This window comes from Somniosus microcephalus, chromosome 34, assembly GCF_052327205.1.
Source record: "Somniosus microcephalus isolate GS21.2 chromosome 34, FLI_Smic_1.0, whole genome shotgun sequence".
NCBI lineage: Eukaryota > Metazoa > Chordata > Chondrichthyes > Squaliformes > Somniosidae > Somniosus > Somniosus microcephalus.
In genome coordinates, this window is record NC_141020.1 from 16,939,718 (window position 1) to 16,957,987 (window position 18,270).

At 50.1% G+C, this 18,270-nt stretch overlaps 1 protein-coding gene across 3 annotated transcripts in view; it reads left to right on the top strand.

Moving 5' to 3' along the window:
• The first annotated feature begins 1,442 nt into the window (after window positions 1-1,442).
• Window positions 1,443-18,270, top strand: part of LOC147096830 (mitogen-activated protein kinase kinase kinase kinase 5-like) — a 217,435-nt gene continuing 200,607 nt past the window's right edge. For 2 of the 3 annotated variants that reach the window (XM_085973473.1, XM_085973475.1), the window contains exon 1: window positions 1,444-1,685. In XM_085973473.1, the coding sequence (XP_085829599.1) occupies window positions 1,596-1,685 (90 nt within the window). In that variant the 5' untranslated portion in view covers window positions 1,444-1,595. Of the gene's footprint in view, window positions 1,686-18,270 lie in introns of all 3 variants that reach the window. The other variant, XM_085973474.1, reaches the window with a different exon arrangement.

An 18,270-nucleotide genomic window follows, 5' to 3' on the forward strand; every position in this document is an offset into this window, starting at 1 on the left:
CTGCCGCAGCGATAACATCTCTCGAAACCCCGTGTCATTTCATGGGTGCCGAAGTCCTGTGGCTTCTGCTGTATCTCTGCAGCTCCTCTTGCTGCTGCTTCGCATGATACAGCCACATTGAAAGCCTTGTCCAGTGTCAAATCTTTCTCAGAAAGTAGCCCTTTCTGTGTTCCTTCCGCAGACGAATTTGTCTCGTAGAGAATCTGCCAGTCCTGCCCCGAATTGGCAGTGTAGGGTATCAACAATCTCCTTAAAATTCTTGTCCATCAGTTTGGCTGGAGTGATTAAGTTTCGTAACAGCCCGTATGTCCTCGCGCCCATCAGATTTAGAAGTACCGATGCCTTTTTATCATCCTCTACTTCATTCGCTGTGCAATATACCTCCACTCTTTCCACATATGTGGTCCAATCCTCTATATCACTATCGAAAGCAGTAATATTGCCAGTCTTAGGCATCCTAAAAATCAAAAATGGCGCCTCCTGCGCTTTCCTTTCTTCCCTGCCGAGAAAAAAATGGCGCCTCCCGCGCTTTCCCGCCGCTGCCACTGCTGACAACGCTGTTCTCCGCGGTTTTTATTTACACAGATATTTTTAATAGTTGGAGACTCGTTCCCGCCGGACTCTCTGGGACTTTTCCCTCCCTCTGCTTGGTCCGAACGCCGACCTGCTTTGCAGCGCCGGCCGTCTCCCGAGTGCTCCACCCTCCGTCTCTGTTTGCCTCCGCCTTCCGACTCGCTGCTTGGCCCAGCTGCAGAGCCACCTGATAGAGCCCCAGCCCGCCGTCCAGGAAGGATTAGCGCAGTACCTGCCACCAGCCCGGCTAGCTGGTAAAACCACAGTTTTTTTTTTTAGTTTTTTTTTCGACCTTCGTCTGAGGAATCGATCTCCTTGAGGTGCTGCCGAATTGCAGGTAAGTCCGTTTCCAATTCGTTGTATCCGTGTGTTAATGGAGACACGGCATGCAGGAGTTGGTTTACAGGTGTTTATTGAACAAAGTCTGGAGGTGAACTAAAAGATACAAGACACTATACAGGCTTATATAGCCCGAGTGGCCACTACCGGCATTACAGTACACAGGGGCTCTTAAAGGTACATACACCACACCCTGTCCCTGCCTTCTCCCCATATCCCTTGATCCCTTTAGCCTTAAGAAATATACCTAACTCCTTCTTGAATATATTTAATGAATTGGCCTCAAAATGCTGGCGATGCTCAGCAGGTCAGGCCGCATGAGTGGAGAGAGAGGAGGGCAGGGGGTGACATTTCAGTGAGGGATGGAGGTGCGGAGGGGCCGAACGTCCTGGTGAGGGACGGAGGTGTGGAGGAGTGCAGGAAGAGTTGCGGATGTCGGTGGGTAGGGACCGGGGACAAGTGTGGAATAAAATAAGAGTCGAGCTCAGAGGAAACAAGTTGCGTGGGGCTGTCCTGTCGATTGCCACCAGAGGGCAGCGACGCCTTGTGGGTCTTTTCAGTCCCCGGGGGGGGGGGACAGGAAATGGACACGTGAGTGTAAACTTTTATTCAGCTGCCGTTGGAGGCAGAGCGGCTGTGTGAAAGTATGAGGTGTGCTTTCTGTCCGTGCTGATGGTTGAAGGATGGATTCGGATATCTCAACAAAGAACCCACAAGATGACTTTGAAATCATCCAGAGAGTTGGCGGAGGGACTTATGGGGAGGTGTACAAGGTAAGAAATAGCAACTCCCTGGGCTGCGAGGCACCTGTCGGGGCAACGCACTGATCTCACCGACCGAGGAAGTCTGCAGGATGCACCATGGCTTAATTACAGAAAGTGTCTGGGCTGCCTGAACTCCGTGTTCAAGCCATCGACCTCTAGTTGTATTGCACATTTAAAAATGACTGCTTCTGAACGCCTTGAAAGCTTACGTACTCTTTCTCTTTTAGCCCTTTGGTTAGATTCCCCCTTTTTTTTTTCCTATTTAGATGTTCCCGGCCTGACAACTCTTGCCTGCTGCTCCGTGTCCTGACTCGCACCACCAATTCCTGTTCACCCATCAGCACCCACCCACTGTGCTCGGTGACCCACATTGGCTCCAGGTTCACCAATGCCTGCTTTAAAATTCTCATCCGAGTGTTCAAACCTCTCCGCGGCCTCGCCCCCTGCCTTTCTCTGTAACTTCCACCAGCCACGCGACCCCCCCCGAGATCTCTGCGCTCCGCTAATTCTGGCCTCTTGAGCATCCCCGATTTTCGTTGCTCCACCATTGGCAGCCGTGCCTTCAGCTGCCTGGGCCCTGAGCTCTGGAATTCCCTCCCTAAACCTCTCCGCCTCGCTACCTCTCTCTCTCCTCCTTTAAGACGCTCCTTAAAACCGACCTCTTTGACCAAGCTTTTGGTCACCTGCCCTAATATCTCCTTATGTGGCTCGGTGTCAAATTTTCTTTGATAACGCTCCTGTGAAGCGCCTTGGGACATTTTACTACGTCAAAGGCGCTATGTAAATGCAAGTTGCGATTCGCCCAAGGGACTTTGTTATTTATGTTGGGAGTTTATCCGATCAGGAGTTCTCACTGGCTGAGCCGCTGGAATAAACCCCTCCTAAATCACCGGCTCGTAAGCGGAGCAATGTCCAGAGCCCCAGGATTACGCAGACAGTTACTGTGAAGGCTCCTGCAGTTGGTCAGCTCGCTCGGCATTTCCATGCTGCGGCGGGCTGAACCGCCGGCGATCGCTCGCGCTCCGCTCGGCAACTTTGCGGAGTGGGAGTGACCGAGGGGGAAATGACTTGGCGCAACCAGCGTCTCGGGGGAAACCCTATTGTAGAGGAGAAAAGGTTGGGGACAGCTCGGGGCGGCGGGGTGGCTTGGAGGAATGCCGGTGAGACTCAGTGCGCCAGTCTGGCTCGGGGTGCGGGTGCGCCTCACAAACCAGCCTGCCCTGAGGTAGAATGCAGTAAGTGTGGGTGTATTTGGTGTAAGGGGGAGATGCGGAGGGGGAGGGGGGCTTGGAGGCGGAAAGAGGGGAGGGAGGAGAATGGGGAGAGGGGAGGGTGGAGGAAGGGGAATGGGGAGAGTGGAGGAGGAGATGGGGAGAGGGAGGGAGGGGCGGAGTAAACATAGAAACATAGAAGATAGGAGCAGGAGTAGGCCATTTGGCCCCTCGAGCCTACTCCACCATTCAATGCGATCATGGCTGATCATCCAAATTCAGCACCCGAAAAAGTAAAGCAAAGCGGATCAGTAAAAAAGAATTAAAATAGGCTTTCGGTATCCGAGGCAGAAATAACTCTTGTGAGTGACTCCTTCACTTCCTCATTTGGTGAAGGAAGTGAAGAATCAGGTGCAGGGCGGGCATGAATCTTTCAATAATCTGTACCATCCGTGCCAGGTGCTACCTGTTTAAACTGGCCGGCTCTGCCGCCCGGACCTGTCTCCTGTCGTGCCGGCTCCACGGCACCAACAGAGGTTGTGGGTCGTGACGCGGCCTTTGGCCTCTGGGGGGGCCTCCCCTGTGACTGCGGAGTGACCGCATTGCCCGGCGGTGGGCCGTTAGCATCACTGCGCAGTGTGGGTGGGCTCGGCACTCGATGTTGCCACTGCCCCGGTGAACTGGGGCGGGGTTTCTCTTCCTACCTTGCTGGGGTTTGTACTAATAATATCAGGCCCACCCTCTCCTTCGAACCCTTTCTAAACCACTTCGCCTCACCACCTTACTCCCTTCTTACAAAAGAAAGAGCCTGTCAGGACGTCCCAAAGCGCTTTACAGCCAACAAAGTACTTTTTGAAGTGTCGCCACTGTTGTAATGTAGGAAACGTGGACAGCAAGATCCCACAAACAGCAATGATCAGTTTTTAGTGATGTTGGTTGAGGGATAAATATTGGCCCCAGGACACCGGGGAGAATTCTCCTGCTCTTCTTCGAAATAGTGCCCGTGGGATCTTTTACGTCCACCCGCGAGAGCAGACGGGGTTCTGATGAAGGGTCCCAGACCTGAAACGTTAACTCTGTTTCTCTCTCCACGGGATGCTGCCGGGCCTGCTGAGTATTTCCAGCATTTTCTGTTGTTATTTCAGATTTCCAGCATCCGCAGTATTTTGCTATTACAGGAAACTTTTTTATCCGGCACCGACGGGACCGGCCTGGTGCCGGTTTATCAAAAAGTCCGGATTACAGAGAGGTATAGTTAAAGGTACAAGAGCTCCGTACACAGCAACAGATCCAGGCTTCCCTGTTGCTTAGCAACAGGTGCAGGAACCCCGGTTACACGGCCACAGATCCAGGAACGGCCACTAATATGAAGTAAAACTTACCTGAACCTACTCCTGAATTTTGCCGGTTAGCAGAGATTTCCGGTTATTTAGGTGCCGGTAAATCGAGAGTTTCCTGTATATAGAGCAGACGGGGCCTGGGTTTAACCTCTCACCCGAAACACGTCACCGCCGACCGTGCAGTGCTCCCTCCGCACTGGCACTGGGACCGTCGGCCTGGATTATGCACTCAAGCCCCCGGAGTGGGACTGCGAACCCACCACCTTGTGGCTCGGGCGGGGGGGGGTGGGGGGGAGGTGGTGGACGAGGGTGCTGCCCACCGAGCCACAACCACCAACACCTGGCAAACACAGGGTTTCCGGAAGGGGAGCGAAGGAGCCGGGAAAGGGCGCGAGTCCAGCTTGCGTTGCCTACCTCACCGCACCCCGAGCCTCCCTCACAGAGGGTGGCCAACCCTCCTGGCCTGGAGTCTCCAGGATTTGAAGAATAATCTCCAGCGCTCTGCTGCCAGCAACTCTCAAGGAGGAAAATCATTTGGGCTATAATTTATTTTTGTCATTTCTCTTTAAACATTTTGGCTCATTAGTTATAAAGATATTGGAGATGGAGAGTCAAGATTCATTCCCATCGGGTGATGAAGGGTCTGTTTGTTTCCCAAAATGGCTGTCTGAAGGCGGGGCAATATGAGGATGGGCATGTCGGGCGGCCAATGGCGGGAGTGCTTGGGGCGGGGCGGTTGGAGGCAGGCGGGTCATGTGACGAATCTTCCAGGAATACGACCTACCAGAGTTGGCAACCCTGGCTCCTCCTGGCAACGCGCTCGGGCCCAAGGCTTCCCGGTAGCGGTCTGACCTCCACGAGAGGGGAACCAGCGAAGCAAAACACATTCTCCTTTCGCACTGGTTTTGTAAAAGATTTATTTTGTTTCAAATCACTTGACTCAACTCCAGGGTGAGGCAGTTGTTAAAATGAAATTACTTTTGCTGATTTAAAAAAAACCAAGAAAGCTCATTTAAGTTCCAATATTAGCCTTTAATTCGCTTCACAAACAGCAGTTTTCAGCCTCCTGCCATCGAACAGGCTCGAGGGGCTGAATGGCCTCCTGTTCCTGTGTAACAAGCTCGAGGGGCTGAGTGGCCTCCTCCACAGCCTTGAGGGGCTGAATGGCCTCCTCCTGTTCCTGTGTAACAGGCTCGAGGGGCTGAATGGCCTCCTGTTCCTGTGTAACAGGCTTGAGGGGCTGAATGGTCTCCTCCACAGCCTTGAGAGGCTGAATGGCCTCCTCCTGTTCCTGTGTAACAGGCTCGAGGGGCTGAATGGCCTCCTCCTGTTCCTGTGTAACAGGCTCGAGGGGCTGAACGGCCTCCTCCTGTTCCTGTGTAACAGGCTCGAGGGGCTGAATGGCCTCTACAGCCTTGAGGGGCTGAATGACCTCATCCTGTTACATATGAACATACGAATTAGGAGCAGGAGTCGGCCACTTGGCCCCTCGAGTCTGCTCCGCCATTCAATAAGATCATGGCTGATCTGATTACTCCACATTCCCACCTACTCCCGATAACCTTTCACCCCCTTGCTTACCAAGAATCTATCTACCTCTGCCTTAAAAATATTCAAAGACTGCTTCCACCGCCCTCTGAGAAAGAGAGTTCCAAAAACTCACGACCCTCCTGTGAGAAAAAAAATTCTCCTCATCTCTGTCTTAAATGGGCGACCCCTTATTTTTAAACAGTGACCCCTAGTTCTAGATTCTCCCACAAGAGGAAACATCCTCTCCACATCCCCCCTGTCCAGACCCCTCAGGATCTCTGTTCCTGGGTAACAGCCTTGAGGGGCTGAATGGCCTCCTCCTGTTTCTGTGTGACAGGCTCGAGGGGCTGAATGGCCTCCTGTTCCTGTGTAACAGGCTCGAAGGACTGAATGGGCCTCCTCCTGTTCCTGTGTAACAGGCTCGAGGGGGCTGAATGGCCTCCTCCTGTTCCTGTGTAACAGGCTCGAGGGGCTGAATGGCCTCCTCCTGTTCCTGTGTAACAGGCTCGAAGGGCTGAATGGGATTATTCCTGTTCCTGTGTAACAGACTCGAGGGGCTGAATGGCCTCCTCCTGTTCCAGTGTAACAGGCTCGAGGGGCTGAATGGCCTCCTCCTGTTCCTGTGTAACAGGCTCGAGGGGCTGAATGGCCTCCTCCTGTTCCTGTGTAACAGGCTCGAGGGGCTGAATGGCCTCCTCCTGTTCCTGTGTAACAGGCTCGAGGGGCTGAATGGCCTCCTCCTGTCCCTGTGTAACAGGCTCGAGGGGCTGAATGGCCTCCTCCTGTTCCTGTGTTCGAAACACGTTATTAATCAAAACGGCCTTATGAACTCCTAAAAATGATTTATAAATACGGAAGACTCTAACCGCAATTAAAGTTTCCCCTCTGAGAACCACAGTGCCCAGCCCCTGGAGGCTGCTGCAGAAACATGAGCTCTGCTCAAAAACACAACTGTTTCCTCTCCCCAGCCTGGCCGGCCCGCACTTTATCACCAGCCGCGCTTCTGCCAAAAGCTGCAGAACATTCCGGTAAACCCCCCCGAGGCTTCTCTTCAATCACGTGCAGATGCCTCATGAGAATTTTCAGGGCGACTCCGCGCTCTCTCTCGCTATTAAAATCACGGCAGGTTATTGTCGCAGCCCAGCGGGTGGCAGGGTTTAAACAGACGCAAATATTCTCCCCGTCTCCCTCCCCTCCTCGTATTCCTCTCCTGTTCTGCCTACTCTGGCTGGGATACACTTCCAGGGGCATTGACTTCACTATTCATTCATGGGATGTGGATGTGGGCGCCGCTGGCAAGTCCAGCATTTATTGCCCACCTCTAGTTGCCCTGGAGAAGGTGGTGGTGAGCCGCCGCCTTGAACCGCTGCAGTCCGTGTGGTGAAGGTGCTCCCACAGTGCTGTTAGGGAGGGAGTTCCAGGATTCTGACCCAGCGACGATGAAGGAACGGCCGATATATTTCCAAGTCAGGATGGTGTGTGACTTGGAGGGGAACTTGGAGGTGGTGGTGTTCCCGTGCGCCTGCTGCCCTTGTCCTTCTAGGTGGAAGAGGTTGCGGGTTTGGGAGGTGCTGCCGGAGAAGCCTTGGCGAGTTGCTGCAGTGCATCTTGAAGATGGTGCACACTGCAGACACGTCCTTTTATTCCCTTTTCCTTCAACCACCTATCTGACCTATTCATAAATATTGAGATGATCTCTGCTTCAATCACTAACTCATTCCTCAGCTTCACAACTCACTGTGTAAAAGGAAAATCTCCTACTCTCTGTCCTAAATCTCAATCGGTTAATCTTCTATCTATGGCCCCTCGTTCTAGATCCCTCAATCACTGGGGGAAAAAATTTGCTTCTATCTACTCCATCCCATCTCTACATAATATTTTATTATATATAATGTTATTGCCTCAACATCTTTCCTATAATGGGATGCCCACAGCGGCACCCAATACACCAACTATGGTCTTACTAGGGTTTTATACAGATTCACCATTTCATTTCGACTTTTATATTCTGTATCTCGAGTCAAGCAATGAATTAGTTAAAGTCCAAAACCCAACTTAATGGGGCTTTGTGTCGAAGAGGAGGAAAGCTGGAGCCTTGTTGAATGCTAAGAACCACAGGGCCCAAAAAAATATTTTTTTAAACTGGGCTTCCTGAAATGGAAGGGAAATTGAGCTCAGATACAGGAAACTGTCTCCCCAAGCGGCTTCTGGAGATGAAAGGTGTGGAAATTGGTGAAGTTGTGGTCGGGGTGGGTTCAAAGGTTTGCGATTATTTTTTTTTTGATTTGTTTAAGGGATGTGGGCATTGCTGGCAAGGCCAGCATTTATTGCCCATCCCTAATTGCCCCTTGAGAAGGTGGTGGTGAGCCGCCTTCTTGAACCGCTCCCACAGTGCTGTTAGGGAGGGAGTTCCAGGAGTTTGACCCAGCAACGATGAAGGATCGGCTGATATACTTCCAAGTCAGGATGGTGTGTGACTTGGAGAGGAACTTGGAGGTGGTGGTGTTCCCATGCGTCTGCTGCCCTTGTCCTTCTAGGTGGAACAGGTCGCGGGTTTGGGAGGTGCTGCTGAAGAAGCCTTGGCGAGTTGCTGCACTGCATCCTGTAGATGGTACACACTGCAGCCACGGTACGCTGGTGGTGGAGGGAGTGAATGTTTAAGGTGGTGGATGGGGTGCCAATCAAGTGGGCTGCTTTGTCCTGGATGGTGTCGAGCTTCTTGAGTGTTGTTGCAGCTGCTCTCATCCAGGCAAGTGGAGAGTATTCCATCACACTCCTTACTTGTGCCTTGTAGATGGTGGAAAGGCTTTGGGGAGTCAGGAGGTGAGACACTTGCCACAGAATACCTAGCCTCTGACCTGCTCTTGTTGCCACAGTATTTATGTGGCTGGTCCAGTTAAGTTTCTGGTCAATGGTGACCCCCAGGATGTTGATGGTGGGGGATTCGGCGATGGTAATGCAATTGAATGTCAAGGGGCGGTGGTTAGAGATAGTTATTTCGCTTGTTGGAGATAGTCATTGCCTGGCACTTCTGTGGCGCGAATGTTACCTGCCACTTATCAGCCCAAGCCTGAACGTTGTCCAGGTCTTGTTGCATGCGGGCATGGACTGCTTCATTATCTGAGGAGTTGTGAATGGCACTGAACACTGTGCAGTCATCAGCGAACATCCCCATTTCTGACCTTATGTTGGAATGACAGTCATTGATGAAGCAGCTGAAGATGGTTGGGTCTAGGACACTGCCCTGAGGAACTCATGCAGCAATGTCCTGAGGCTGTGATGATTGACCTTCAACCACCACAACCATCTTCCTTTGTGCTAGGTATGACTCCAGCCAGTGGAGCGTTTTGCCCCCCGATTCCCATTGACTTCAGTTTGTTATTGGTTAGGACTGTAACAGACAATAGGAAGGGCAGCAGGAGGAATAACATGCTTCCCTTACAATGCTTCATTCCACGCTCGAGCTCCCCGTTGTTAGGATGAAGCCTGTTTACTCCCGTGAGCCAGTGGCTCTCGCCCAGAGAGGGAGTGACACTCAATAGCCAGCGGACTCTTGGATTCCAACTCTGGTGCTGCGAGTTTCCCACATGATCTACTGCACTCTGTCAATGCGCATTCAACAACAACAACAACTTGCATTTATACAGCGCCTTTAACGTAGTGAAACGTCCCAAGGCGCTTTACGGGAGCGATTATCAAACAAAATTTGACACCGAGCCACATAAGGAGATATTAGGACAGGCTGGTCAAAGAGGTAGGTCTTAAAGAGCGTCAAAGGACGAAAGAAAGGGAGAATTCCAGAGCTTAGGGCCCAGGCAGCTGAAGCCACGGCCACTAATGGAGCGATGAAAATTGGGGATGTGCAGAGGCCAGAATTGGTAGTTCTTATCTTTCTCTCTCTTTCTCTCTCTCGTATCTCTCTACTATGGTCACTGCTCCTTTGAATGTTCCTGCTTTTTTCCTTCTAAGCTCTAAATACCCCGTCCAACGCACTCTCCCTTCTTTCTCCATCCTCACTATGCTGACACCCATTGTCCCATCTGCTACTCAAACTCATTCCCCGGGGGTCGGTTCTAGGGCCACTGCTTTTCTTGATATATATTGGGCCAGAAATTCGTGACCAAATGCGTGAGTACGGTCTGGGTACTCACGCATCTGGCCGTTGGAAATGCCGGCGTTCAGCATGCACAGCGCATGCGGGGAGAACGCCGGCATTTCCAGTCCTCGGAACGAAGGGGTTCAGAGGCACAGCGCGTGCGACTGCACAGGCAGCGCTTGCGCAGTGAACTTCGTCGATTTCATTCATGGATTCAGTGAGGGTAAGTCCTTACAAGTTACACTTGAAAAAAGCATGTGTAAAGTTGTTCCAAGGCTGCGGAGGAAGATATATTTTATCGTGGAGCTTCTGAAAGGCAATATTTTTGTTTGGGAAAGGGAGGGAAGTTATTTTAAGAAATTTTAAGTAAGTTTTAAAGTTTAAATTTTTTTTTTTAAACGGGTTTTCAGAACGGTAGGTAGAAGGAGCAATTGTGGCTGTGTGAATTGAATGTGAAAATGAGTGTTCTAAAATGAGTAATGTAACATTTCCAGCACTTTTAAGAAAGAAACTTTTCATCAGTAATAAGTAATTATGTATGTATGTCCGCATATATTCCTTTACGTATATGTATGTATGTTTTATATTCCTTTACTTATGTGTATGAATGTATGTTTTTAATTATGATTTTTCAATAAGTTACTTTCTCTGAAAGTCATAATTAAATAATACATTCATACACATAAGTAAAGGAATATATACATAACACGCAAAGGAATATATACAGACATACATACTTTCAGAAGCTCCACAATAAGAAATATCTTCCTCCGCAGCCTCTGGAGCAACTGTACCCATGCTTTTTTCATGTGTAAGTTGTAAGGGCTTGACCTCACTGAAAGCATGAATAAAAGCGGCGAATTTTACTGCGCACGCGTTCTGCCTCTGAACCCCTTCGTTCAGAGGACAGGAAATGCCGGTTTTCCCCGCATGCGCTGTGCATGCTGAAAACCGGCATTTCCTCCGGCCAGACGCGTAAGTACCCCGACCGTACTCGCGCATTTGGAAGGGAATTACTGGGCCAACATTTTACATGTCAATAAAATGAAAAATTTAACAATTGCACGATTTGCCCCCTCGCATCTGCGACTGAGGGTCCAAGGAGGTGCATTGCGCAAGAGGTCATCGTCGTACGTATCCTCACACTGTTCCCTTTCGGGAACTGTATGAAGTGGTGGAAGGATTTATGGCCGTGATTAACGCTCATTCCGTGACCGTAACCATCTTTGAACCAGCCATTAGGGTGGTTAGTCCTATGGCGTGAGGGTTTTACGGGCTCCCACAACCCATCTGAGGGGGGGGGGCCACCCACACCCACGGACGCAAGTATCCCGCTGGATGTCCACCCAGAATTTATAGTTGGAGCTCCGACTCCACTTGCCGGGACTGTCTGGAGTGGGGTTCGAAACCCTACTCCTTCTGGCCCAGCGGCGGGGATGCTTACTGCTACGCAAAAGGCCCACTCCGCACAAAAGGTGACACCCATACGTTTCCTACGCCTTTTCCCTCCCCGTGACTGGAGCCCTATGCTGCCACTTGAAAGACCAAGCTATCATCTGCCCTTTTTGCGGCGCCTTTGACTTCTCATTACCAATGATGAGCAGGCGCTGCGCCTCCACCTCCTTGAGGAGATTGCTGAGGTCATCATCAGTTCAATTGTGAGTTCTTTTAATGCCGTGAATTGTGCTCATTCCAGCCATTTCACATTGCTAATCGGATTGGGCCTTTGGCATAGCGGTAGGATCCCCGCCGCTGGGCCAGATCAGGGTAGGGTTTCGAACCCCGCTCCAGACAGTCCCGGCAAGTGGAGTCGGAGCTCTGGCTCTAAATTCTGGGTTGACATCCAGTGGGATATTTGCGTCCGTGGGTGTGGGTGGCCCCCCTCCTTGTATAGCTTGTGGGAGCCCGTAAAACCCTCCCGCCATAGGACTAACCGCCCTAATGGCTGGTTCAAAGATGGTTACGGTCACGGAATGAGCGTTAATCATGGCCATAAATCCTTCCACCACTTCATACAGTTCCCCAAAGGGAACAGTGTGAAGACACGTATGACGACGACATTGCTAAATAAATAAATGGAATTAAAAAAATTCTTTTAGGGCTTTTAAAAGTCTTTAAATTGCTTTAATTCTGTTTAAAACTACTTCAGATTCTTCAAAATAATGTAAACGTTTTTAAAAGTTTATAAAAGTTACCAAAAGCTTCAAAAAACTTCCAAAAACCTATTTAAACTGCTGCTTTGCATGTAAAAATGCTTAGCAGCTTGGCAGAAACATTGGGGGCGTGTCCTGTTAAACTGAGACCTCAAGGGGCGTGTCTCAGTTGCACAGCGCGCTACAGGCTTCGCGCTGGCTGCACTCCTGGGCGGCGTGACGTCAGACGCTGCCCGGGAGTCAACATTTTAAAACAGCAATTCCAGGCGTCCCTGAAGCTCAACGGCCGGCGCGTCGGGTAAGTGCAGATCGGGGGCTTACACGCGCGGCAAGCCCCCGACTCGAATTTCTGGGCCAATAATGACTTGGACTTGGGTGTACAGGGCACAATTTCAAAATTTGCAGATGACACAAAACTTGGAAGTATAGTGAACAGTGAGGAGGAGAATGATAGACTTCAGGAAGACCTAGACAGGCTGGTGGAATGGGTGGACTCGTGGCAGATGAAATTTAATGCAGAAAAGTGTGAAGTGATACATTTTGGCAGGAAGAATGAAGAGAGGAAATATAAACTAAAGGGTACAATCCTAAAGAGGGTGCACAAACAGAGACCTGGGGGTATGTGTGTACAAATCATTGAAGGTGGCAGGGCAGGTTGAGAAAGCAGTTACAAAGGCTTACGGGATCCTGGGCTTCATAAATAGAGGTATAGAGTACAACAGTGTGGAAATTATGATGAACCTTTATAAAACACTGGTTCGGCCCCAACTGGAGTATTGTGTCCAATTCTGGGCATCACACTTTAGGAAGGATGTGAAGGCCTTAGAGAAAGTGCAGAAAAGATTTACGAGAATGATTCCAGGGATGAGGGGCTTCAGTTACGTTGATGGACTGGAGAAGCTGGGGTTGCTCTCCTTAGAGCAGAGAAGATTGAGAGGAGATTTGATTGAGGTGTTCAAAATCATGAGGGGTCTGGACAGAGTGAAACTGTTCCCATTGGCGGAAGGGTCGCGAACCAGAGGACACAGATTTAAGATAATTGGCACAAGAACCAAAGGCGACGTAAGAAAAAACTTTTTTACGCAGCGAGTGGTTAAGATCTGGAATGCACTGCCTGAAAGTGTGGTGGAGGCAGACTCGATCTTATCGTTCAAAAGGGAGTTAGATAGGTATCTGAAGGAAAAATATATGCAGGGCTACGGGGAAAGGGCGGGGGAGTGGGACTAGCTGAGAGCCGGCATGATCTCGACGGGCCAAATGGCCTTCTTCTGTGCTGTAACCATTCTATGATTCTCTCCTAGGACATCAAAACTGTGGAAGTCTTCCATCGCAATAGGAGGGGGCCATTCAGCCCCTCAAGCCTGTTCCGTCATTCAATTAGATCAAAGCTGATCTTTATCTCAACTCCATTTACCCATCTTAGTTCTATATCCCTTTGCCTAACAAGAATCTATCAATCTCAGTTTTGACATTTTCAATTGACCCCCAGACTCAACAGCTTTTTGGGGGCGAGAGTTCCCGATTTCCGCCACCCTTTGTGTGAAGAAGTGCTTCCTGACATCACCCCTGAACAGCCTGGCTCTAATTTTAAGGTTATGTCCCCTTGTTCTGGACTCCCCCAGGGTACATTCTGAACAGTGCCACTGAACCCCATGTTTGAGGTGCTTTTGGGTTGCGACACCCATTCATGGAAGGCTGCGCGGCATTTATGACTTGGGGCCGAGGTCGTAAAGATTGAAGGGAGTTGCTGCAGCAAGGTGTTACCGCAACTGAGCCTCTGTGAAAACACGCTGTCACACCCCCACTACCCTGACTCGAAACTTCTCTGAATGGAAAACCCCCATTCAGATTGGCTGGTTCTGAAATGGGGTGAAGGTATATGACATGTCGTGACAGAACTGCGCGACTGAAAACCCCTGCACAAAACCAGCTCGCTGGTGGTTACAGCGTAGAACTTCAATCCAATCTCATCAAGTCATTTCCCTGCACTTCTAAAAGTTTCCCGATCACTTCCCTTTAGCGCCGCCATCCAGTGACCCTGTGAATTCTCGAATCAGGAATCGTCCCTTTAGATTGGAAAACTGCACATGTCACTCCGCTATTTAAGAATGGTGAGAGAGGGAAACCAGGGAACTATAGACCGGTTAGCCTAACCTCTGTTGTCGGGAAATTACTAGAGTCTATAATTAAGGACAGAGTGATTGAACACTTTTCAGCTGATCAGAGAGAGGCAGCATGGATTTGTAAAGGGCAGGTCATGGCTGACTAACCTGATTGCATGTTTTGAAGAGGTGACTAAAGTAGTGGACAGGGGAATGTCTATGGATGTTATTTATATGGACTTCCAGAAGGCATTTGATAAAGTCCCTCATAAGAGATTGTTAGCTAAAGTTGAAGTTCATGGAATTGAGGGCAAATTATTGATCTGGTTAGGAAATTGGCTGAGTGGCAGGAGACAGGCAGTAGGGATAATGGGCAGGTTCTCTAATTGGCAGGATTTTTCTTTTATTTGTTTATGGGATGTGGGCGTCGCTGGCAAGGCCAGCATTTATTGCCCAGCCCTAATTGCCCTCGAGAAGGTGGTGGTGAGCCGCCTTCTTGAACCGCAGCAGTCCCGTGTGGTGAAGGTGCTCCCACAGTGCTGTTAGGGAGGGAGTTCCAGGATTTTGACCCAGCGACGATGAAGGATCGGCCGATATGCTTCCAAGTCAGGATGGTGTGTGACTTGGAGCAGAACTCCCAGAAGGATGTGACTAGTGGTGTCCCACAGGGATCTGTGTTGGAGCTTCAACTATTCACTGTATTTAGTATCGACATGGATGACGGGATAGAGAGCCACATATCCAAGTTTACAAATGATACAAAGATAGGCGGCGTTATATGCAGTATAGATGGAAGCACAATTACTAAGAGATATCGACAGATTCCATGAATGGGCAAAACTGTGACAAATGGATTTCAATGTCGGCAAATGTGAGGTCATCCACTTTGAACCTAAAAAGGATCGAACAGGGAACTTTCAAAATGGTGAAAAGCTAGAAACAGTGGAGGTCCAAAGAGACTTGGGGGGTCCAGGTACATAGATCATTAAAATGTCGTGGACAGGTACAGAAAATAATCAAAAAGGCTAATGGGATGTGGCCTTTATATCTAGAGGACTAGAGTACAAGGGGGTAGAAGTTATGCTGCAGCTATACAAAACCCTGGTTAGACCACACCTGGAGCACTGGGAGCAGTTCTGGGCACCACACCTTAGGGAGGATATACTGGCCTTGGAGGGAGTGCAGCGTAGGTTTACCAGAATGATACCCAGACTCCAAGGGTTAAATTACGAGGAGAGATTTCACAAATTAGGGTTGTATTCCCTGGAATTTAGAAGATTAAGCGGTGATTTATTCGAAGATTTCAAGATATTAAGGGGAACGGATAGGGTGGATAGAGAGAAACTATTTCTGCTGGTTGGGGATTCTAGGACTAGGGGAAATTGTCTAAAAATTAGAGCCAGACCTTTTAGGAGTGAAGTTAGGAAACACTTCTACACACAAAGGGTGATAGAAGCTTGGAACTCTCTTCCGCAAACAGCAGTTGATGCTAGATCAATTGTTAATTTTAAATCTGAGATTGATAGATTTTTGTTAACCAAGGGTATTAAGGGATATGGGGCAAAGGCAGGTATATGGAGTTAGGTCGCAGAGCAGCCATGATCTCATTGAATGGCAGAACAGGCTCGAGGGGCTAAATGGCCACCTCTTGTTCCTATGTTCCTATGAATTGCACTCCTCTCAGAGTGGCACGCATGCCAGGGAGTGAGTTACTGAAAGTGTGAGGGAGGTGATAACTGAGAGTGAGAGGGAGGTGGGGCTGAGGGATATGGGGAGAAGGTGGTTAGCTGGGATTGAGGGATATGGGGTGAAGGTGGTTAGGTGCGATTGAGGGATATGGGGAGAAGGTGGGTGGGATTGAGGGATATGGGGAGAAGGTGGTTAGCTGGGATTGAGGGATATGGGGTGAAGGTGGTTAGGTGCGATTGAGGGATATGGGGAGAAGGTGGTTAGCTGGGATTGAGGGATATGGGGAGAAGGTGGTTAGCTGGGATTGAGGGATATGGGGAGAAGGTGGTTAGCTGGGATTGAGGGATATGGGGAGAATGTGGTTAGCTGGGATTGAGGGATATGGGGTGAAGGTGGTTAGGTGCGATTGAGGGATATGGGGAGAAGGTGGTTAGCTGGGATTGAGGGATATGGGGAGAAGGTGGGTGGGATTGAGGGATATGGGGAGAATGTGGTTAGCTGGGATTGAGGGATATGGGGAGAAGGTGGTTAGCTGGGATTTAGGGATATGGTAAGAAGGTGGTTAGCTGGGATTTAGGGATATGGGGAGAAGGTGGGTGGGACTGAGGGATATGGGGAGAAGGTGGGTGGTGTTGAGGGATATGGGGAGAAGGTGGGTGGTGTTGAGGGATATGGGGAGAAGGTGGATGGTGTTGAGGGATATGGGGAGAAGGTGGGTGGTGTTGAGGGATATGGGGAGAAGGTGGGTGGTGTTGAGGGATATGGGGAGAAGGTGGGTGGTGTTGAGGGATATGGGGAGAAGGTGGGTGGTGTTGAGGGATATGGGGAGAAGGTGGGTGGTGTTGAGGGATATGGGGAGAAGGTGGGTGGTGTTGAGGGATATGGGGAGAAGGTGGGTGGTGTTGAGGGATATGGGGAGAAGGTGGGTGGTGTTGAGGGATATGGGGAGAAGGTGGGTGGGTGGGCTTGAGGGATATGGGGAGAAGGTGGGTGGTGTTGAGGGATATGGGGAGAAGGTGGGTGGTGTTGAGGGATATGGGGAGAAGGTGGGTGGTGTTGAGGGATATGGGGAGAAGGTGGGTGGGTGGGCTTGAGGGATACAAGGAGGTTGATTTTGCTTGTTGGACATTTCCTGCTCTTGAAAATTCTGATACTGATTTTCGAATGTAAAAATCTTTGGGTGGAGCTGTTTGCCTTTTGCTGTGAAATCGATGTAACCCTGTGACGTGTGCCCGCTGCCCAACAGTGATGGGTTTACAGGAATGTAAACCGCCCCACGACATCCATCCTCTCCGGCACCGACGGGCTGCTCTCAGGTGCTGCTCTGTGCCGTTAATGCCATGGTTTTCATTCGGTCAATCACTGTGTTGTTTGTTGGATCGGAAATGCTGCTAAATCTGCAGCCTGTGCCTTGCCTGCTCTCCACTCAGGCACTACATGAACAGGAAGCGCTATTTGCATAAACCCCACAGAAGGGATAGTGTGAGGCTGCTCGGCCCAAAGCACAGCCTCGCTCATCTGCAGAAAGCCTTACTCTGCAATCGTTTGTTACCTCACCAAAATCAGAAACCCTTTTAAAGGCAGAGGCCCTGGATTTCCATGGGCCTTCGAGTGCACTCCCACTCCCACTAGAACAGCTCAAAACTGGACATCCGTGAGGCGCTGTGGGCCATCAGCAGCAGAATTGCATTCACCACAATCTGTAACCTCATGGCCCAGCATATCCCTCACTCCTCCATCCCCACTAAGCCAGGCGACCAACACTGGCTCAATGAGGAATGTAGAAGAGCATGCCAGGAGTTGCACCAGGGGTATCTGAAAATGACCTGCCAACCTGGGGAAGCGACAACACAGGACTACATGCATGCTAAACAGCGGAAGCTATAGACAGAGCTAAGCGATCCCACAACCAATGGATCAGATCAAAGCTCTGCAGTCCTGCCACATCCAGTCGTGAATGGTGGTGGACAATTAAACAACTAACAGGAGAAGGAGGCGCCATGAACATCCCCATCCTCAATGATGGTGGAGCCCAACATGTGAGTGCAAAATGCTGAAGCGTTCACAACTACCTTCAGCCAGAAGTGCTGAGTGAATGATCCATCTCGGCCTCCTCCTGAGATCCCCACCATCACAGAAGCCAGTCTTCAGCCAATTCGATTCACTCCACATGATATCAAGAAACGGCTGAGCGCACTGGATACAGCAAAGGCTATGGGCCCTGACAACATCCCGGCTATCGTGCTGAAGACTTGTGCTCCAGAACTAGCCGTGCCTCTAGCCAAGCTGTTCCAGTACAGCTACAACACTGGCATCTACCTGACAATGTGGAAAACTGCCCAGGTATGTCCTGTTCACAAAAAACAGGACAAATCCAATCCGGCCAATTACCACCCCATCTGCCTACTCTCAATCATCAGCAAAGTGATGGAAGGTGTCGTTGACAGTGCTATCAAGTGGCACTTTCTCACTG